The 23,054-nt window shown below is 41.4% G+C and overlaps 1 protein-coding gene across 4 annotated transcripts in view; it reads left to right on the forward strand.

Moving 5' to 3' along the window:
* The window catches only part of MTMR2 (myotubularin related protein 2), a 70,090-nt gene that overhangs the window by 20,048 nt on the left and 26,988 nt on the right, over positions 1 to 23,054 (forward strand). For all 4 annotated transcript variants that reach the window (XM_071555354.1, XM_071555365.1, XM_071555390.1 and 1 more), the window contains exons 2-5: positions 1,938 to 2,043; positions 19,378 to 19,453; positions 22,661 to 22,755; positions 22,933 to 23,043. In XM_071555354.1, the coding sequence (XP_071411455.1) occupies positions 1,938 to 2,043; positions 19,378 to 19,453; positions 22,661 to 22,755; positions 22,933 to 23,043 (388 nt within the window). The remainder of the gene's footprint in view (positions 1 to 1,937; positions 2,044 to 19,377; positions 19,454 to 22,660; positions 22,756 to 22,932; positions 23,044 to 23,054) is intronic.

Consider the following 23,054-nt stretch of genomic DNA (forward strand, 5'->3'; position numbering starts at 1 on the left):
AGTCTAAGATTATCTTCTGCTTGGAACAGAAACTGTGTGGCTGCTGTGGCAGGAGCAGGGCTGTGTGCACAAGTGCCACTGACCATCTGAAATTATCTGAGTTTACCTGGCAACACTGCAGGAGTTGAACATATGGAGAAGCTGGGTGAATAGCTGTTGAACCTTGTACAAAAAGTGCATTCAATGGAATTGTGCTGTTTGATTGGCACACCAGTGGCATTTATTTTAAATAATTTTTTACTGTTCCCAAAGGTTCCATGTCAAAGTTTCTACTTCATAGGATGAAAGAGTTGCCAACACTCTTTAATCCTTGGGGAGAGAGAGGACTAACTCCAGCAAGAGCCCAATTTTGATGTAGTCCTTCCTGGTTTTAGCACTGCCTGTGCAATACTTTGCCAAACTCCAGCAAATAGAAATAAAAATGGAACATTCTGGCCTTTTGATGGCTGTTTATCATCAGCAAAATAATTTTCAGTCAATTAAATAAATCTTCAGGCCCTTTGGAAGCTCAGATTATAGCTATTTCTAGGTTGTCACATGTCTAATTAATGAAAGTAGTAGTGCTAATACTCCTGTTGGTATTCTGCTTTGACCAAGGCTAGGCTTACAAGTCTGATAGCTGGTCTGTAAGAGTGTCTTTACACCCAAGTAAAACCTTTCTGGGTTTGACAGGGGTATGGGAATTAATTGGCACAGGCAGCCACTGTACAGTGGCTTCAGGGAGGGACCTTGCACTACAGAGGATCTTTCTTTACAGACATCTGGGGTTTTAAAAGCCATAGTATTGAATGCTAATTTTAAGCAATTAGGGTTCTAGGAGAGGTTGCAGCATAAAAATGCTATAAAATACAAGCTTACTTTAATTGCTTACAGCTATATTAGGAAAATGGTATAAAAAAAGAAAATAGCTGTTTTGCTCTGTTATTTAGCAAATCACGCTTTGTATCACCAGAGAAGTATGCTGGGAGAGTCTTTTTAATTCAATTGAGGGTTGCATGTATACTTGAAGGAGAAAAGTTGTGTGTGATGAAAAGAGTTTTTATCCTGAATTTCTTCCACCACCATAAAGCTGCGGTTGGAGCTGTGCTGGCGTGTGTTCAGGAGTCTGTCTGTTTTCATCCCCTTGCAGAGCACTAATATCTCCCATCTGAAAGCCTGAAATGGAGGCCCTTAGTTTCTCTAATTCAGGATTTGATCAAGTGTTAAGGAAACTCTCCTGTCTGACCATCCATGAGCCACTCTGGCAGTTACATTCACACCACCTGAGCTGGGACCGAAGCCCCTCTGCAGTGGGAGGCTCCAGTGAGCCGATGGGTGCCCCATCTGATTCCCTATACACCCCACAGTCAGACAAGATTTCCTTAGTGTCTCGCTCCCAGGTTTCCAGCAGCACAGTTTCAGTCATCTCAATCCTTAAAGTAATTTAATCTTGGTAAAATAACAAAATAGCAGCTCAAGGTGGGTGCTTTTGAGGAGGCTTTTATACCCGCACAGTCTAAATGCACAGAAGCCTGGGATCCTGGGCTCCTGCCGTGTCTCTGAGTGTCAGGTCACCTGGCTGGGACACAGATCCCTGTGCCCTTAGTTGTGCGAAAGGTCAGCATGTCACAGCCTCTTGCCTGAGGCTCCTGCCACTTGGTGCTCAACCTGCAGCTGGCATTGCAGCTGCACACCGAGGTACGTGCTCTGCATGTATTCCTCAGCACGTGCTCGCGGTTGAGCTAACACTGGCTCAGCCTGAGCTGAGATTTGGTAGTGAATTGTGTACGCTGTGGTACAGGTTCTCTCAAAGCACTGCTGAGGGCTGAATAACTGAGAATAGAAAGGGTGGAAATATTAAAAAACACCTGATATAACTGTAAGTGAGTGGCCAGACTTGGCAGCTTTTGAGTCTTCTTGAGCACAGTTTTGATACACTGTGGTGTTTCTCTTTATAGCGCTTCCACTTCACACTCGGACCATTCTACTCACACCAAATCTGCTTCTGCTATATCGTCTGACTCAATCTCCACCTCAGCAGACAACTTCTCTCCAGATTTAAGGGTATGTATGTTTTTTCTTAAAAAAGAAAAGAAAATGTTGTAACCTCTTTCAGAGGATGTCATGTGTCTGTGAGTTAGAATATGGTAAAATAATGTCAACTTTCAGCAATGCTGAAATTTATGTAGCCAAATCATGAAAGGACCTGAAGTCAAACAGACGAAATCTAAGTTTAATCTCTACCATATTATCTCCTTCTTGGTAAAGTTTGATCTTCAAAAAGCTGACTCTGCAGCCCCCACCGGGAAATGAATTTCCAAAGGAACTCCCGTTTTCTTTCAGGTGCTTTAAGTAAGTGAAATGCTCAACCTGGCAGTTGTATATACTTTTTTTTCTGTTGTATATGTAAGAGATGTTCTCTTTTGAGAACTCCTGCTTGTGTTTGTAAACACTGAGCCCTTGAAGTATCTCTTTCAGAGAAAGATTGCTATCTCCAAGCTGATAAAAGTAATCTTCTGTCACAATGAGTTGCTCTGACATTAAAAAAGGTCTAAACAGGGCTCTTTTAAGTCTGTTATTAGATTAGTTGATTATAAATTCAAAGTTCTAGTTCAGTGTCACAGGATTTTTGAAAGCTATCTGTATGTTCCTTTTATGAAACCAATGGGTTTGCTGGTTGTCTCGGTTTGAGGGGAAAAAAACCAAAATGTTTTACCCACGAGCAGGGGAGGGGCCTCCTCCACGATAATCACACCACTCTTTATCAAATTTAAGAAAAGGAATTTTAATACAAGAAGGACAACTGCTATATATATATATATATATATATATATATATATGTAAACAGACTAGTGCAACCCACTTCCCCAACACCACAAGAGAAAAAAAACCCAACAAAACAACAACAAAACCCAGCAGGTTTTCCTCCGGGAGAAAAGGTTATACTTAAGTGTCCATGTCACAGCCCGTCTGGCTGCAGAGTGAGTTTCAGTCCCTCTCCAGCGAGACAGACGAGCAGTGGGCTTTCAGATGGACTCAGTCTCTTCCCCCTGTGTTCCCCGTCCAAGAAGCAGAAAGGTACGAGCAACCAGCAGCATATCCAAGGCAGGCAGCAGCAGCAGCGCGGCACGAAAAGTAGTCCGGAGTAGGCAGCAGCGAGACAGCCAGGAAAAACCCAGCAGCAACCATCAGGGCAGCCTGCCTCCTTGGAGCCCACCCTCCCGCGTTCCGCCGAGCCAAGACTCGGAAGAATATCCAAAAAAAAACCCAAAAGAGACAAACCTGCCCCCACCCCAGCGATCAACAGTTAACTGCTTCTTTTGTTAACCGCTGGCCTGGGCAGTTAAGTGGCAGGGGAGAGAATTTACATAATAATCCCAAACTACAACACTGGTATATCTTTGCTTTGAAAAAAAAATGCCTGAGTATAAAACTGTTGGTACTGGTACCATTCTAGTAATATTCTGAGAATTTCTTGGCTGTGGTTGAGAATCTTTGTAAAATCTAACCACAATAAAATTGCATAAAAATATCTGAATACAAAGCTAATTGCTTTGACAACCATGATGATTTTTTTTGCCATGAGTGTTGTCCCAGTCATCCATAATTAATAACAGAAAATTCATAAATAACAAGAATATGAATGTTTCTTTCTAAAGGCAGCTTATTAGCCAAATTTAAGCTAAGATTTGTAAATTAGTAGTTTATGTACTATCTGTGATAGTTTACACCTTTTACCTGTGGATACAAAAAGTATTCTTCTGAACCCTGAGATTAGCTCAGTTGATTACAGCATTGTGCTTATAATGCCAAAGATGTGGGTTCGATGCCTGTTTGGGCCATTCACTTAAGAGTTGGACTTGGTGATCCTTGTGGGTCCCTTCCAGCTCAGAATACTCTGTGATCTGTGAACACACCTGGATATGGAAGTTTATTATATATCTTAAGTTTTCCTCCTGTGAAGTTGGGGTGTTCAGTTACTCCAACATATGGAAAACACCATTTTTAGGCTGCGGCTAAAGTGATTCACTGATAAAAGATTTCAAATACTGCTAGAACTCTAACTGTATAATATTATATATATTATATAAAAAAATACCTTTAATTTCTCATTTTATTTTTTGCTGAAGTTTGCATATGTAGGTTTTCTTTCCAGTTTTGATGCACAGCTCAACTGCCTTTTCACAGTTTTTGTGACACTTGAGAGCTACCTTTAGAAGTAGAGAACAAAGCAATATTTCCTTTTCAGAATCAAGGTTTTCTTTCCCTTCTGATGACTCAACATGTTTTCCTTGTAACCTTAATTGTGTCTTGTGACTTTTTCCCCCCTTTTGTCACTTTATCTGTGGGAATTGTAAGTTGTCTCTGCAGGGATTCCTGCTCTCCTGAGCTTGTCTGATTCCCCATCCAGCAGGGCCACTGTACCCACTAGAAATCAAAAACAATGTCCATGGAGAAATAGTCACTTAGCTGCGTGACAGATTCTTCAAGCATGAGATGCCTATGTATTGCTTACTGGAGGCCATTAGAAGCCCATAATTCCATACTGTGCCATGATTCTCTTAATTTGCAGGGTGATTTCACAGTCAACACTGGGTTTTTTAGTATTATTTTTTTAAGCAAAATAAAGTTCTGCCTTGGTTGGAAAAACTGCAGCTCATCTTTCATTTAGAATAGTTTTTCAGGAGAGATGCTAAAATAGAGAATTACTTATTTAGAATAAGTAGGCCAAGTGTGAGCACCTGCTTCTGCTGGAAGATGCTTCTTGCTCTTCACCTGCATCAATTCTGTGTGCACTGAACTTGGCACAAGCCTCTTGTGCTTCACTTAAAACTTACTCTTGCACAGGTGGTGTGAGTGGCTGCAATGCAATTGTGTGTAGTTGTAAAGCCTTTACTCTCGAGTGGCTGCTTGTGAAGGGTAGACAGACCTAGAGAAAATGAATTCCCGTGCTCCTGCTTGTATTAGGGTATAAGGAGAAAGGGGCAGTTTCCAATACTACATGTCGACCTTGTCTCTTCTAGAGGAATTCATGCATTCGTTGTTCCTGAGAGTGTCTCTGCTAGAGAGCAGGTCTGGGAGGTGAGATGAAGGTCTGTTCTCTACCTGTGGATAGTCCTTCTTGTGTTTGTATTGCCAGTGCAGCTGCAAACTCACGATCTGTCCTCAAATCAATCACTGTCAGTGCTGATATGTTACTGTTTGCTCCCTGTGCTTCCTCTTGGAGCCCAGTGCCAGCTCCTAAATGGAGCAGTTATTATGAGTGGTGGTCAGCTAACACTGACTTCTTTCAAGTCATGAGTCGAGGATGATGTATGTCCTTTCCCTGGGCTTACCATTCTTTGTCCAGCTTTCTTTGAATTAACGTCTCCATCGTATGATGGTTCTGCAAATTTTTAAAGTCAGTTCTGTGAGAGATTTTCTGAGGTCCTGAGGTTCTTACTATTTTCTTTGATCTTTCTGAGATGTGTCTGTGCCTTGGATATTGCAGATGAGGTCATACCAATAGCACAAGCATATTTTCTGTTACAGCCCTCTCCTTATATGCCTGAATGTCTTGTGTAGCTTTGATTGGCACAAACCAGCACAAACTCCCAAGTCTTAACAGGCACTGAGATTTGAGCTAAGCACCTCATTACTGTGGGACAAGAAGAAGTCCCACATTGTTCCTGGAAAAATGTAAGAGGATAAGCCCTGAAGAGAGAACTAATGGATTTTGTGGTAAGTCTGTGGTATGGGAGGCAAGTGCCTGGGCTACACGTTGTTCTCACAGGAAGGTGTTGCATCAGTTAGCTTTAAGAGGCTGAAAATAAGCTGTTCAAGATTTTGACGTGGATCTGCCAGTTATGGGATTATGCTCTTGATGTGTATTTAATTTTTTCCTGCTAGAATGAATTGCTACATGGATCTATCATCACTCCTACCTCTATTTGGTCTCTGCCTCTGAGTGTGCATTGGCTCAAATTTAGGAATTAAATTTCTGTGATGATGGAAAAACACTTTGTCATAGCTACAATTAGCATACTCTTTTTTTGTGGAGAATTTTTAGAAGAATAGTAGGTGTCTTGGGAGGAGGGAACCAGGAGAAGGACCCACCTAATTTCTTGCAGTCTGTCCCTGCAGTTTTCTTATGGAGTGCAATTAACACTCTGTGTGTGTGAGTGCATGTGTGTAATGAGGTAAATGAGACAACCACTGGTGTTCCTACTGAATGCATGTGCAGTATTTTTCCTAAACCTTTCTCTAAAGTATTTAATAATAAGTTTTATGAAGGGGGTTTTTTAATGTATATTGAGCATTTCGGTATCTGGAACTAAGATTAAATTGCCTTTCCATTAGAAAATTTATAGAATTTTCACTTCATAAAATAACTCTAAATAACTTTTGGCTCCTTCAGTTAGTTTTGTAGGAAAAAAGAAGGGAAAAATCTCCCAACCCCCAATAGAAAAACAACAAAGCATTATTAGGCTCTCCCTCCAGCCCTTTCCTGATCTCAAATCTGAAGCTGTTTAGAAAACACACTTCTTGAGGGAATTTTCAGCAAATACACTGCCATATGTTTTAACATAAGTTATAGATCAGACAAGAACAGAATTGAAATAGTTGGAAGTGAAAATGGAGTTGGAAATCCATAGATACTTTGTAATTGGGCTGAAGTGTTAAAAACACCTTAAAGTCAATATTGCCAAAGGGATTGAGGTGTATAAATAACTATTGCAGATTTGGGATCTTGGTGCTTAGTGAAATACAGCGAGTTCCTTGCTCCTAATTCCTCTATGATGGTGTTTTCTCCTGTGCATGTGGAGAGATATGTCTGTGCATTTTATAGTACTTATAACTTCTTACTGATGTTCTAACTTGTGTCAGTAGGGATTTTCATTTTGAAAATTTATAGATTAATGCCTGAAGTTTACCATGTTTGGAGTAGCTGTCTAAAAGGGTTGGATCGTTTGCATTTGCAAGTGGAGAAGCAGTGAATATGGCTAGCAGAGCCTGCTGCCACTTCCCTTAAGAACAGTACCATTGCCTGATAAGTTGTCAAGGTCCATTGTGTATGCTTTTGGATTGTATACAGCAAAGCTGGTGCATGGAAACTCATATGTTGTTTGTTTTATTTTGCTTTTAGCATCTAGTCCATCTGGACAGGAGAAACCAGTACAGCAGACCTATATGTCACCTGCTGTGCAGCCTTCAGAAAAAGTGGTTCAAATCTTTGTTCTTAACTTTGTTTTTTTGACCACTGAACCATTCTTCCCTTTGAGGGCAACAGTAAGATCTACAGTTCCTGATGTTCCTCTGAAGTCCAGACACAGTACTGTATAAGCATATGACCCATCCTTTATGGCTTTTTGCTCCCTCTGTAGTAATTTTCTTCTTTAATATATGAACAATCAGTGAATTTGCAGTGGGTTTTTGTAAGACATGCAAGAACATTATTGTAGCATTCCCAGGACTCAAAGGTTAGAAATGGAAGGAAACAGACTGGCTGGTGTAACATTAATTTGTTATCCATTGTGTGTATGGTCACACAACACACCTTTGTGGTTTATTTTGTAAGATACATAACTGATGCCTTACAAAAGGTATAGGAAGGTGTATTTCCCTTCCAAGGTAATAAATGGATGCCATTGCCTTCTCCTTAGGTTTCCTGGATTAAATCTGTTTGGGCAAGTATACATTCAAGCTAGCCAACCACAATTCCTTTGTACTCACTGGAAGGAAATAGGTTGTTTATGATCTGGTTTATTTCAACTTTAAGGAAATGCCAGTGCTAGGTGAGAATGTCATGGAGCTGAGCTGGAGAAGTCCTTGGTTCAGATGTTGGGAACATTACTTGAGGGGCAGTAAATGATTTCTCAGAGTGGATCCCAGCTTTAGCTGTGCTCCAGTAGAGGTGCAGTTTCATCTGTTTTGAAAACCTAGTGTGTTTCTCCTCTATTTACGGAGAAAGTTCAGAGTAATGTCTGCAGATGTAGACTTCTAAAATTGAGGTAAACCTGCCCCTCAGGTGATGCTGGGCAGGATTAACTGAAATGCCAGTCACTGACTTTGCCACCTCTGTGTTACTTTATTCTAGCTTTAGTGTGAAATAGCTTAGACTAGTTTTATGTAGAACATGTATATTGTTAGTAGAGAAACATATTGAAGAAAGATGTGATCCCCCCCTCCATCCTTTGCTGTAAATCTCTAAAAGTAGCCTCAGTGAGCTTTTCCATTACTATCTCCCTGCCAACGCAGGAAGTGTGTCAGTCTTTGGTTATGTGTAACACATGTTCAACAAGAGCTGGGTTTAGAGAGTGACATAACGTTTTAAACTCCAAGCACTCATTTAAGCAAAGTTTTTTAGTTTTGCTTTTAAGGGACTTTTCAGTTAGTGAATGATGCTAGCTTGGAAGCACAAAATCATGACAAAATCTCTGCTGAAGCACCTCCGGTACTTGCAGACTTTCTCCCCTGCCCCTTACTGAATCATATATGGGGATAAATATTCCTATTTCAGACTAGCCCTTGTCTCTTTTCATGGGACTGCCTGTAAGAAGACAGTTCATAGCAAATGGAAAAGTGTTTTCCGTGTTGTGAGCTTTCCTTTCCAGTGCACTCACCTGTGACTGCTATTAAGTTACAGACCATATTGCACAAGCCACCAGATGGGGAAGATGATTGACCTGTGGTCACAAAAGATTTGGCTAGATGTGAATTGGTGATACAGCAGTGAAATTAAATAACCGGTTCATTTTTTTTTGCCACTGTCTGCAGACTTGACTGTATGAATCTCTTTGCTATTGCTTTGGGCTTAGTTATATTCTCACATGGAGGTGCACTTCATGTTTTTGTGGGTGTGCAAGAGTAGAAGCTATACAGGCAGAAGTAACCCTTGCCTAATCTGCTCTAGTATTTCCACAGGTCCCTTTGCATAAAGAGATGAAGTTCAAGGGGCAAATCCAAGCACTATTAAAGGTATCAAGCAGAAAGATATAAAAAGCAGCAGAGAAGAAATAAGAAAGTCTTAGGGAAAAATATTTTATCTATCTTGAAATTCTGATTTTGACCATATGAGTTGCGCATGCGTGCCTGTAGGAAATGGGCTTCCTTTGTTTGGAGCATTAAGCTGGTGATGAACAAAGGACTCGTTCTGGATAATGAATGATGCTCTTGTCTATAAGTGTGGTCATTCCAGGACAGCCCTGTCAGTGACTGGAATTTAGCCCCCGCCATTGCCATGTTTATCTAGGACTCTAGTTTATAGTAAATACTATATATTTCATAAGAATTGCAATCATTTTAATTCTAAAATGTCCCAAGAGATGGAAAATCTTGGTCTCATCCTTGCACCAATAAGTCCTTTCTGCATCTCCCCCTTTCAAGGAAACAAACCCACAGAGTAGCCAACCTCTGGCTTGCAAAATATTGATTTCATGCAAATCAGATGGGGGAAAAGCCAGATGCAGTCAGTTTTCTGTCTCCTTTACATGGATATAATACTCCCTAAGTGCTCCTCTAGTTAGAAAGGAGCAAAGACAGCAAATGTTTGCTAGTTTTTCTTTTATAGACGTACATAAGTGCTTGAATGTGGAGTAATGCACAGTGAAAGAAATCTCTGGAAGCATTTATGGTTGCCATTTCTTAGGAATGGAAGACTACGAAAATAAGCAAATGGCCTTCATATGTTCCTCAAAAATATTTTCATCTCTTCCTAATTGACTGCCATGTTTCTTCTAGCTACAAAATGCAAGAATTTTACTTTATTTGAGTAAAATCAGGTAAGAAGTGGCTTCCCTTCCCTCCATTAGTTGCAGCTTTATAGATTGAAGGACAAATCAGGCAGGAATGAACAAGCATGGTATTTAAAAGAAGCACGCAGATTTGTGACTGCATGCAGTACCTGCCAAGATTTGATTTTCTGTAGATGTTTTTGCATGGAATGAGTCATCTTTGTTCCTCTCTGTATGATTGTTTGTTCATTATAAATATATATGATTACCTATATCTTGAGTCTTTTATCTTACATATCACAAAACTTCAAAGCGAATGGAGACAGTATTCTGTGACTTATTTGAGTTATTAGAATTTGTAACTCTGGTCAGAGTGTTTTTCTGTTACTTAAGACTGATGATGTTAACTTTACTGAACTAGTTTAATGGTTTCCTTGAAACTGTTAGTCTTTTTTTCACAAATAAGTTATTTGCTAAGCAAAATTCAGTAAGTATAAAGGGCAGTCAGGCTAATGGGCTGTCCAAAGTTTTTGAGCAGCCTGTGGAGAACAGAGGCGTTGTGGTTTGAGACATATGTGGAACCCTTGGCACTGAAGAAGGTTCTGTATTAAAAAATGTTGGACTTGTCTGAATAGATAATATCTGCAACCTTCTGTGCTGTGTTGAGTCAGTGTCAACCTTCTGTTGGAGCCTAATGAGAGAATTGTCTTGAGGCACCAAGCCATACAAACTTGAAGAGACAAGCCAGCCATGGCTGAATGAGTGGCCCTCAACAATGTGTTCCTTTGAGCTTCTAAGCCTTGCCTTGTACTTGTGCAGCGAGCACCCAGGAAATTCACCAGCCCAGAGAGGCTGTTCTTCATCACTAAACATTAAGGTCTGAGTGGAGAAGAACATAGTGGAAAAAACGAAGCGGAAAACCCCAGGGAAACACTACATGGTAGCTACTTCCTCCTACACAGAGGTCCCTTTATATTACTCTGGTGACTGAATTTTTTTTTAATCCACTAATCTTCAGCTTCTTTTTAAAGATTTTCAGGACAGTGGTAAGTAAGAAGTGATTTCCAAGCCATTTTGTTCTTTCTCTATATATGGCAGGTAGAGATTACACTTCGTGATTTGGCTTTTTTAATTGTTTCAAGAAAGCATTGTTAAAGGGCAGTTGCAGTGTACATTGTATGTTATTATTATCTTCGGAGTAGTGTAATAGGTGATTTGTTGTCAGAACGTTTTTTGATAACTTAAATGACTCTTGTGTTATTTTTTAACCAAATTAAGAAGCCTTCTTTGGCCAAGTGCTCTCTTAGGAACTGAGTGGGCTTGATGTGGTCTTTGAACAGTATATTTGATTGTTTGTATACTATTCTGAAATGATCCATGTGTCCATGATGCTTTGTCTTTTCCCCTTTGAACTTCTAGTATCCCAAAAGACTAAGACACGAAGCATTTCCCTGCAATTAATGTCTTGAGGCTCTGAATGCCTCTAAGATAGTTTTTCAACTCATCTGGTCACAATCCTTAGAAAAAGTCCCTCTGCCTCAGTCAGGCAGAGATACTGCTGTTCTTTGCTGTAGTCTTTCTGCTGTGGTATTCTTAATGATTTGAAAATAATCAACAAAGTCCACTTACTTGCTTGATTTATGTTTTATTGCCTTTTCGGTAGGATACTTAGCACATAAATCATCTCAAAGTACTCTTGAAATAGCTATAAATGGCAGCTGAATATCTCCTCAAAGTAGTAGTGTTTGCAGTCAAGTAAGCATGGCTTCTGTTCTGTGGTCCTGCTGATTGAGCATTGAGATGACAGATGTGTTTTAGCAGTAGAATGTGCCCTTTTTCATGTTGTAAGAAATGTTCCATTTAGAGAAGAAACCAACATACCTCTGAAAAATTGACCTAAAGAAGCATACTCATCTTGTTTCTGCACAGATTTGTGTCAAATCTGCAGCTTCTGTCAATGTCAGCTGGACAGAACTAGATTTCTGTGAGGATTTTTTTCCAATGTGAATGGGAAGAGCTTCTGTATCTGTTAGTTTCAGGTGTTTTTTTCGCTGTTGTTGGGCTAATGATAAATCTTGATACATCTGTCATAGTGGCATTGTCCTTTGTTGATTGACTTTGATGGGAACAGCCATGAAAGAGGAAAGGGGAAGGAATAGCTGAAATGGTTTGAGACCCCCAAAAAGCAATTAAAGGAGAGAAGCATTTACTATTTAAGTGTGCATGCTTTGCTATTGATTCACTGAAAAAAAAATATTGTAAAGGTAATCCTATGGCTAAGGCTTTGCAGGAAGGCTGACTTCCCTCTTGTGGTTCTTTGAAACAGCAGACAAGAGCCAGCTCTGAGCCAAAAAGTGTCTTATATACCTCAGCTAAGATGACCTATCATACAAGCTTTGGAGTGATGCCTCTTTAAGTGAAGTTCATTCAGGTTTTGGCTGATTTCCTGCTGCCTCTGCACAGAGCACATTTGTACTTTTCTGCAGAATAGTGGTTGTGCCTACTCAGTTGTATGTGAATGTCCACAAAATTGGGCATTGCCATGCTGGCCACAAGGAAGCACCAACGTTAGGATTTGCCCTACCAGATCTGTATTGATGTTCCTTTACCCTAAGTCTTAGCCTTCAGTGGAAAGGAGGGCACTCATCATAAAGGTGCATCTCCTGGGTATCTTAGGTTTCCACTGACTGGTACAGGGTGACCAGCTGAGATGTAGATCTTGAGTTTTAGATGAAATGGATATTCCTGCAGCTTACTGATTACCCTACCTGCAAAGTGGCAAAAATGCTGATTAAGGAGGGCATTTAATAATTTGCCAGTTCTTGAGAGAAAGACATTTAAAAAAAGAAAAGTGGGGGAGGGAAGGAAAGTCTATGTTAAGTACAAACAGAGTATTTCCAGGCAGTCCATTAAAATGTGAAGTATCAGACAGATATTTTTCAACTTGGATGTTGAGTTTTAATTCCATATTTCACACATAATTTGAAAAGATACACATTTTAGATTCTACTCATTGTATGTGTATTTTTGGATGTCTACAACATGTACATTCTTGTCACTGCAGCAGTGACAAGACCAGTTTCTGCTGACCAGTGCATGCTCATGAGGTAATATAGATGTGCCAGATCTTGCTGCAGAAGCAAAGGAATTTTTTTTGTGTGTATAATGTTTGTCTGTACAAATAGGTTATATATGTTTATGTCAAGGGATCAGTTAAGAGACTGCCCTCCTGCTGTGGGAAACATAAAACAGGACTGTATGTAGCTGGAACAAAAGCATCTCCCAGCCTGGAGAGCTTGTCTTCTCAGTAGGTGGGGCAGATGTGGTTTTAGGGGAAGGAGTAATACGGGAGCAAGGTGGTCACACTGTTGGGTTGAATGTGTCATACCAATGTTGTGGGTTTATGTGTAACAGATCTGTTCAAAATGTGCAGAATGATTTGGACTGTGTAGGAGGTTACCAAGGAGAGATGAACTTAGAGGGGAGAAAAAAAATCACAGGGTACATTTTAATTTTGTCTAAGCCAAAAAAAGGTCTTTTTGCTCATTTTCATTGTGATTCAGGATAGAAGAATCTCTGCAGACTTGCAGAAAACTCTTACACAGGAATTTGGTAACACAAACCTGTAGTCTCCCATTAAGTTGTATGAAGCGAAATAAACTCACCTTTGTCTATGGGTTTAAGGACTCAAATATTCCAGAGAAAGTAGAAGAGAATAACTGGGAAAAGGCTTGGAGGGACCTTGGGTGCTCTGCTCATGCATCTTTGTTACCTGGAGGCGTGTTCAGTGTCCAGGGACAAAGTTACGCTCCCTGGTTGGTCCCAGCTGCTCTCCCTCCCTTGCTCTGGCTTATATGCCTTCACTCCTGTAGTCACACCCTAAGCCAGTCCTGGCAAAATGATCCAGGTTGTGGAAAAACTTCCTTTATAAAAGCCATTAAGGGAACGTGGGCATCTTGACTGAACTAGACATGGCAGCAATTACAGCATGGGCAGGGTGGGTAGCAGGAGGCAATCCTGGCTCAGCCTCAGCCAGTGCAGGATGTGGTTTTTGTCATCCTGGCTGTGCAGCTCTGCTGGTAGGCAAACACCTCACCAGGCAATACAAGAGGAAAACACATGAGTTGTTTTGCTCACAAGCTAAGAGCAAACCCTGAATTTAGAGTTTCATGTACCCTCTCAGATCCTTCTGGAACAGTGTTCAGCGATGCACAGACCTCAGAGACCCTGTGTGTGGAGTTTGCTTGTAATTTAACTCCGTACCACCCTGAGATGGCTGCAGCTGCTCAGGATGAGCTGCATGTATAAGCTGTGCAGGGACATCAGTCAGGAGAGGGATTTTTGGAGCAGAACGCTGGCTGTTGTGTTAGGAAACAGTGTGAACACATGGTTGGAGAGGCTTGCCAGAACTGCAGTACCCTGAATCTCAACAGTCTTAACATTTTAGCAGGATCAAAACCTCTTTCCCTGACCCCATACATACAAGCAAAGGAGATGATGATTTTGTTGCTCCGATTTGGAGATTGTGTCAGCAAAACAGCATTGATCCCTGTCTTGAGTGCAATACTTGGGAGGGCATGAGAGAGCACTGCACCTTCAGTCATGGATGAGAGTGCTGAGCTAACACAGCGTGGGATCCTGGAGTAAGAGAAGTGGTTGTTAAATGTAGCAGTGTGGGGTTTTTTCTGCCAAGTTACTGCTTGAGCAGAGAACAAAGGTAGGTGGTGGCATGAAGTCCTTACACCCTCTGAGCTGAGGCAGGATTTGTGCTTAGGTAGGTGCTAAGGTACTCCCAATCTCAGTATTCCAGAGAGCTGTTTTATCTAGAGGGAGAGCTGCTGAGGGGTAGGAGAGGTAGTTGATGTTACTTGGTAAAAGAAAACAGAAATAAAGGTTGTTCTGTTGTGTAACTAGACTCTTCACTAGACTCTTCATTCTCCTGGAAGTTCAGTTACCAAGCAGGACATTTTTGTGGGGAAAAGGTAATGAAGACCTTGTTCGACTTGGAGGCAAGGCAAAGTAGTGTACCAGTTTTTGGTGCTTGTATCTGTTTCTTACAGAAACCATTTTAGTGATGGTTGTGACAGATACAGCCAGTGTGTGGCTCTGTTATTGTGGTCCTATTCCTAAGTCCTACTGCTTCTGCCCAGCTCTGGCTGTGACCTTCATTGCAGGTCTCTAAGAATTCTTTGGTTTTGTTCTCACCAAACAATTTAAAAACCTGGGCACGCGGAGGTGGCACATTCTGTTGCAGATGCATGTGGTATCTGCCTCAATGGCGTTAACGTATCAGCAGCCAGCCATCACTCTCCTGCAGCCAGGCTGCTGCAGTCGTGTCCCTGGCTCCCTTCCCTGCTTCCTTGTCTTACTGGTGCTCTTAATTTAATTTTGCAAAGTTTGCAGAAGGCTAAATTTGGGCCCAGAATTGTTATTTTTAGTCTTGAAAAGAGGCTAATGTACAAAAAAAGATTTTTCTCACAGCGTAATGAACCATTTTTAGATTTTGAGGGGGAGAGGAGGATGGTGGTAAGATGGAAGGGCTTTTTATGTCATCTCTTTAGTCATGTAAGAAACATATCCATCTATGATATTAACATTATCTCAGAGCTTCCTGTGCATTCTCTCATATTATTTTTTTCCACTTGATCCGTTTCCAAAATTCCTCTTTTTTAATCTACCCATTTTTCTTCCCTTCTGCCAGCCTTCATCCTTCAGTGCTGCCACAGGTATCTTCTCCTGTGCTGGCTTCCTGAGTTTTCAGCCCTTCACAGATTGGATTTCCCTGAATCAATTTTAAGAAGCCATTGATGGAGGTGGATTTCATGAAAATGCCTACCATTTGTTTCTTAGTTTCTGCCAGGATGGGTTTCAAGTATTCATGTTCCCACTAGAGTCTCATTCAAGGTCTAGAGCTGAGCAGATAGTGCAGAGACTGGCACGACAGTGAAGTGTTTATCTTGAGCTTTCTGACTGTGACTGTTTCAGCCTCTTGGGAAAGATACTGTTAGCCATGTGTGGTGTGCTTGCGCCAACTTTGAAATTATCATGGAGGCAGGCAGTGCTTTGTTAACCTGGAGTGGCTAGGGTCAGTTAAGGGGTAGTGAAAATCAGTTTTGTCCTCAAGTCTGTAGCCAAAAAAAAAAAGAAAAATAAAAGGGGTGGGGAGACAAGGAGGCTGACCTTGAAGTGCTGTGCTTCCAGGAAGCCATCTGTCTGCTGCCCTGTGTCGAAGTGAGCACAGGTTTCGATCACTAACTCTTTCTTCTGACCCTGGGGACTCCATGTTTCAGAGAGTGTGAATGAGCAGATGGATTTTATTAGGCTTAGAAGAGCCAGTTTTTAAACTGGAAAAGCTTTCAACCTTGTCTTTAAAGAATGTTGTTGACATGGAGGTCCTTGTCTTTCATACCGCTTGCCTATTCCCTCCTCCTCTTCCCCAACTGCAGTAAAGTGTTTAAAAACCACCTGAGCACTGCCCACCTATGCCATCGCAGCAGATGTTTGTCATACTGAATGCTCTCTATGTATCTTACTTCATATTTGTTTTGGCTTAAGATCCAACCCAGTCCCCCAAATATTTACTGCTGGACATGGTCCGGCTGACATGTGCAGGAGAGCAACGAGTCCAGCTGTTGACCAAAGTGATCCTAGCAGCAGCTGCTGCTGCCCGTGTGGGGTACAGACCTTCTCAAAGAAGCTGTGATCAAGTTCAGAATGCAGAGTGTATTTTCACTAATGTCCTTCCAAGATAAAAGGCCAAAAAGATGACCACCGCTTACAGACTAATTAGCCAGAAGCCTCCATCTCATTTATCATAATCCACATGTTATCCTGCTAATTTCAAGGCAGTTACTCGAGCGCAGAATTGGACACACAGGAATTGAGAGTGGATCTACATCACAGGCTTTTGCTGGGGAGGCCCTCAGTCAGGGCTTTGATGGGCTGTGTGATCTTTGGCCAACACAGCTGTGCTGACAAGAAGTCCTGAATATCGACTTCTGCTCCTTATACCAGCAAACCCTTGTTTTTACTGGTATTGCTGACATGGGGGAGGAGACACTTTCCTGCAAGTTGCTGCCAGTGTGAGCTCTGTCAATGGTGACCACTCCTTACTCATCCTATGGACCCCAGTACAGCTGCTCTGGCAGCCTCCCTGGTAACAGCTGGCCTAAATGGGTGCGGTTGTGAAGTTCCTGTTAGGAAGCTGGGACTGTACTTGATTTTATTATTAATTTTTTAAAGAGCCTTTTGAATGCATTTTTTAAAATGTACATCTTGTTCTCTAGAAGGCTTTGATCTTGTTAATCTTTTCATCTCTACATCAATCTGTTGTATGAAAATGCTGGAACGTGCTCTTATTGTGGCAGGCTTTCCTAGGGTTTTGTTTCCATTTTTTTTGCATAGTTTAGGGAATTGTTATTCCCCGAGGCGCTCCCTGTGGCTTGATCCTAACATGAAAGTTGACCACAAACGTGTCAGGTTCTAGAATGCCACTTCAGTCTATGTCTTTGAATTTTCTTTACAGGGATTTCTAGAGATCAAATTGAAACAATGCTTTCTGTTTCCTTGCATAATGATAAAGAAAACATTTTGAATGAGCCTGCAAATTCAGTTGTGAGCAGCAAGGAGCTCCCTGTGCCTATTTTCACCAGATGGGACACGTACCAAAATTGAACTCAAAGTTTTATGGTTGCTGTAGAATGAGGAGGAGTCTAAATTCACTTTCCTGCTCTCTGTCTGTTTTAAGAGGTTGAGGAAACAGTGTGCTGCTTTTTGTGGTCATTTGGCCAGTTTGAAGCATGGACAATATGATTAAATCCGTCTGCATTTGGCCACATAGACTTAGCCTTAATCTTGATCACTAGATCACTTATATTTGCTTTTCTCTCATAGTTCTGACCATAGGTTTAGACCTCAGGTTATGCTCTCGTGGTTACAGCCATGCTTTCCTAAAATGTCCGTAATGTTCATGATAACAGCTGTTCTTGTGAAAACCCCTGTGTAAATGCAATCATATGTGTGAGAAGTCATGCCCTGTGGTATAACTTGAACTCAAAGAAAGGTGGAGAAGGGGTCATTTGTCAGTCAAAAAAAAAAAAAAGAAATCAAAACTATCAAAATAGCACCTTTGTAAACTGAGCCAGGTCTGGACTTTTGCAGTTTTCAGTGGTGTGACAAGGTGTCTTTTTCAACTTTCCTTGGTGTAAACTAGAAATTTCTCTGCTGAACAGTTTATAGCTGTCCTGGTTTAAAGGTAAACCAGCAAGAAAAATTAACCAAACTCAAAAGAGATCACAAGTCAGAGTTATAATTTACTAAAAAGATTACAATAAATGCGATAACACAGAAAAAAAATGGTTTTAACCCACAGAGGAATTGATGTATAACCCAGCACTCTGGAACATGAAGAGCATAGTGTTTGACAGCCCCTGTGCTGAGCACCATGTGGTGTGCCTAAGTGTAAAGTAAAGGGAAAGGAAAACCTGTGGGTGAGGATGATGGTCACAGTTCTATCAAAGTAATGACTGCAGTCCTGTTGAGGTTCTGGTCCTCCTCTAGTTCCCACAAGTGATACCAGAAGTCCCAAACCCCCCAAGATTATATATGCTCAGGTTCAGGTGTGAATGCCCAGTACCTTCCCCAGCGTGAGAAATTTCACAGGGGATGATTTAACTCAGTGAGTCATGGGATATTTTGGGAATCTTTGATGGTCTAGGCCATTGCAACTGCCTATTTAGCCAGTCACCAGTCCCTAATGGTCCATTAGCAGACATGACCTCTCAGACTGGGTGTGAAGGTGCTAATGCCTCCCCAAAGAAGAGTTATCATGGTTTAGTCACTGGTGTGAAGACAGAAACACTCCCCTGTCTCACAGGGTTCTTAAACACTCAGCTTGTAGTCTGAGGTGGTAGGTGTGCCCTGGGAAGCTGCTGCAAACAATCCATTATTAACAGTTCATCAGAACTTACACAGAGGGTGTAGAATACACAGTTTTGGTCACACCCACATAGTGATAAACTGGTCCAGGCCTGTGTAACTAGAACAACAGCATTGTGGTAGTAGTTGATTGGGCAGTTCAGTGCCTCCCTGACACTCGATCCTGTCAGATCTCAGAAGCTCAGCAGGGTCAGGCCTGGGTGGTGCTTGGATGGGAGATCTCCTGGGAATACCAGGGGCTGTAGGTTCTAGTCCTGAGGTCTACACTGGCACCATCCAAGCTTGCTCGGCTGTGGCAGATGAACCTCAGGAGTTAAAGGGTGGGGCCAGTTCTGCACATGCTGTGCCTCACCCGAAAAATCCACTGCGCAGGCTGGAAGGGCACACCCACGTGGGGAGAGCCCTTTCCAAATCTTCTTCGGGAAGCTGAGCCATACAGTAGTTGATCACTTTAACTGGGAAAGGACCTGATCGCTTTGTCTGTCTCTGTGCGTAACTGTGAGAGACTTTGACTCGTGATGGTGAGCTGCGCAGGAGAAGATTGGAGCATGAAATGAGACCTGGGAAGTGTGCTGCCAAAGCACAGAGCCTGGTGTTGACCTCTGAAGAGGCTGAGACACTAGGCAGTACCTCAAGATCTTGGAATACTTGTTGTCCTTGATATTGTTGACCCCTTGCATGTAAGTGTAAAATTCTTGATTTATGAAAACATAATGAATTTCTGTTTGTACTTTTATCTTTTGCCTAGGTCCTGAGGGAGACTAATAAATTGGCTGAAATGGAAGAGCCACCTTTGCTACCAGGGGAAACCATTAAAGACATGGGTATGTGAAGAGGAAATTCCTTATTGTTTTCTGACCACGTAGAATATCCATAGAGCAGTCATTGACCAACATGAGCAAATTGCTGATGTATTGAAAACCATGATCAGGTTGTTTCATTAATCGAGTTACTGCACATCACAGGGACCAGGGTAACAATGTGTCTCCTTTTAGGACATAGCAAATGCGATTCAAGGCATCTTAGCGTGAGTGATGAGGTAGGTTGTACAGCTTGGCATTTCCCATCTCCTGAGAGGACATGGATCAACTGTTTCAAGTTGTCCTTGCCCCAGGGTAATTTCTTAGGTTGACAGCACAATTGTGTGTCAGTCTGTCATGGACTCCAGGAAGGAATACAATGCTTTTACAGGGAACTTGCAAAAGTTGGGGATTTTTTGCTTATTCTTTTTTTTTTTCCATCCAGATGTTCTGATGTGCATCAGATTTGCTGATGCCCTTCAGTCTGAGAGCTTGAGTAATCCTCTCAATTATTTTTCTGTGAAAGATTTGATATTCACTTCTTTAATGAGTTGCCTTCCTCTTACAGTGATATGGAAGAGTGCAATTTCAGTCCTAAATGTAAAAAAGTCAAAAAAACAAAACTGAAAATACCTCACCAAAAAACACATCCAAGAACAAAATAAAAACAAGCAAAAAAACCCCCACCTCAATGATGAGTCTTTTGCTCTACCTCTTTCCTAAGGTCTTTAGACTTGTGCTTCAACCAAATGCTGCAGACTGACATCTAGTTCACTCCAAAGACACAGTTAGTTCTGTCAGCAAGACTATATTTTGGAGGGTTCCTAGGGAATGGTTTAAGAGATCAGAGTTCTCAGTGTTTTACCTGTTGACAAAGGATGAGATGAGCCATGTAAATCTGTAAAACTGGGTAGGTTTTGTAATAGCCCGGAGAGCAGCTGCCTGGCTCAGCAAGAAGTTAAAGGCAACAAAAAGGAAATATTTGTTATGCATCCACAATAGTTGTTTCCTGTTAGAAGTGTCAAGAAAGGCAAAAGTAATTCTCTCTGTATTTTACAGAGAAGGAAAGAAAAAATATTTTCAGCCAACCCAATAATCTAGGGTAAAATTTGCCTGTAAAAGACAGGAATTCCACAAGCAGGAGAATTAGTAAATCTGGTTTCCAATTTCTTTCTCCCATATGTATTCTCTTATATATACCAAAGATTGAACTTATTAGACTTTCCCTTGATGATAGCACTACTACAACCTCTCTATTGTACCTGGCATCCGTTCTCACAAACAGTGAAGCATTTTAATGCCTCAGAGATCCCTGTTTATCAGGTAGGGACTGCTGAAATCATACAGCTGCGACAGAGTTAAGGTCAGACAAGCCATGTGTGTAGGCACACGTCTACATGTGCAGTATAATTAAGTAAAATTGTTTCCTTAGGAAACCAAGCTAATAAAATGCAAATGTGAAAGGTGATGTGGCTTACAAGCTGGCAGGGCCAGTGTTTGAGATCCTGCCTGGGGTTCCTTACCTGGAAAACATTTCTCTAGCACCTTTCCTATTTATCCAGAAATCTTGTTCCTTTTCTGATGTAAATGCATGCTTTTCTTATTAGTAGATTTTGTTGGGGTTTTTTAAACATTTTGAAATTACATTTTGAATAATGGGAACTCTACTGGAAAAACCAGGCAGGTTGCCCTCACCTTTATTGTGCTTCATGAGTCTGCTTTCAAACCTCTGTCAAACTAGTCTTTGAAAAGAAGTGATTAATAATCAGCTACTAATGAAACACTTCTTTTAATTAGAACCGGCTAGAAGCTTTTTGTGTTTAATTGTCCTTCAAACAAATGCATGAAAATTTATACAATTAATTAATTAATTAAAGGAATTACTATGGAATGTATGTATATACATATACTTTTTCTTTTTAACTAGACATTGTGTGCTACATGTTTTGCTCTGAATTAATCCCTTCTGATATTTTAAGTGTCCTTCTCCACATCCAGATTTTGAGAGTCATAGTGAAGGCTATGCTGAAGCAGAACTGACATGACGATGATTTAGTTATATGAGTTGCCAGTGCTCTGGAGTAAGGCAGACTCCCTCTCTCTCTTCCTCCAGTCTAAATCTCATGAGATAAAGATAGAAATTAAGGTCCCCATCCTGACATCCCAATAGCCTCACGCCTCAAGTGCATGCTGGCTGTCACTTGGATGGAAGGCGAGCTGTCCTCCTGACACAGCCCTTGCACAATGGGTCCCATGGGATCTGGAGGCTTGAGGTTGTTAAGATGATCCAGGGAGTTTTTTTCATGGGTCTGGCAGCTCTGGTCAGTGGATCTCATCTGTGTTTGGAGGGGTGTCCTCGCTTGCTGGTGACAGCGTTAGCTATTGCCACGACACAGCCAGCCAACTACTTCAGTGGCAGAAGTGATAGGTGGCAGACGTGGGGAGGGAAAAACTTAAGTCTTGGCATTTTAAATTGATGCAAAACAGAAAGGCAGTTAGGAGGGGTGTTTGCTGTGGAAAACCAGCCTTTTGCTGAAACAAGTGAGAAACGTTTGAGGCCTTTTAAGAAGGGGACTGTTTTGAGTCACTGGCACTCGGGCTCAAAAATAATTGAATTGTTGCAGCGTAATTTGATCGCTGACTTCAGACCTAAAATCACTGGCAGCTGGGTGTTATACAGATTCATGGCTGCTGCAAATCACTGTAGCTCTGCTGGCTTTTAGCATGAGGGCCTTCTTCCCAGGGCTGACTGTGCATGCAAGGGTGTACAGAAGGACCCAAGCATCCTAAAAACCACATGTAGGAGAACTACCTTCTGTTCTTGGTGGCACAAACCTTCTCGGGGACAATCTTTAGCTTTTATGCAGGTTGTTGTCAGGCTCAGAGTTATGCATCCAGGCAGAAGTCATCTCCTCTTTTCATGCATGCTGTTCTCAACTACTGGCAACAAGAGTAAACAGTTTGCAGCCACGCACTGGCTTTTTCACGGGCGTAGCAGTTCTGTGCAAATGTAGTATTCTGGGTGATACTATTTCTACTCAAACTCTTACCTTTTCCACAGAACTGAAACTTGCATGTTAGCTCTAGGCTCTAGGTTAGAACCCCAGATTAAGCTTGTTTTAATAGGATCTGAAAAGTAGAGTCCCCAGATATTGCTGCTGTCATATTTTTTCTCCCATAACTTAACTGTGAAATTAACAAGCTTTTTTTTTTTCCTTTTTTTTTCTTAAGCTAAGGATGTTACTTACATCTGCCCCTTCACTGGAGCAATCAGAGGAACCCTTACTGTTACCAATTATAGACTGTATTTTAAAAGCATGGAACGGGTAAGCTTTTGAAATAATCTGCTTTTGTTAGCTATTCAATCTTTAGACATAGTTGTTCTGTGAGAGTAATTCTGTGTGAAATGTAGCTATACATCTGAAAATATAGACATAAGGGAGCAGGAGCTGGGGATTTTTCCCCCTCCCCTTTTTAAACTCACAAATTTCAACTGTCTACAGGACCCTCCTTTTGTCCTAGATGCATCTTTAGGTGTAATCAACAGAGTGGAGAAAATTGGAGGTGCTTCCAGTCGCGGTGAGAATTCATATGGGCTGGAGATTGTATGCAAGGTAAAATCTTA

Source organism: Pithys albifrons, chromosome 1 (genome assembly GCF_047495875.1).
Source record: "Pithys albifrons albifrons isolate INPA30051 chromosome 1, PitAlb_v1, whole genome shotgun sequence".
Lineage (NCBI taxonomy): Eukaryota > Metazoa > Chordata > Aves > Passeriformes > Thamnophilidae > Pithys > Pithys albifrons.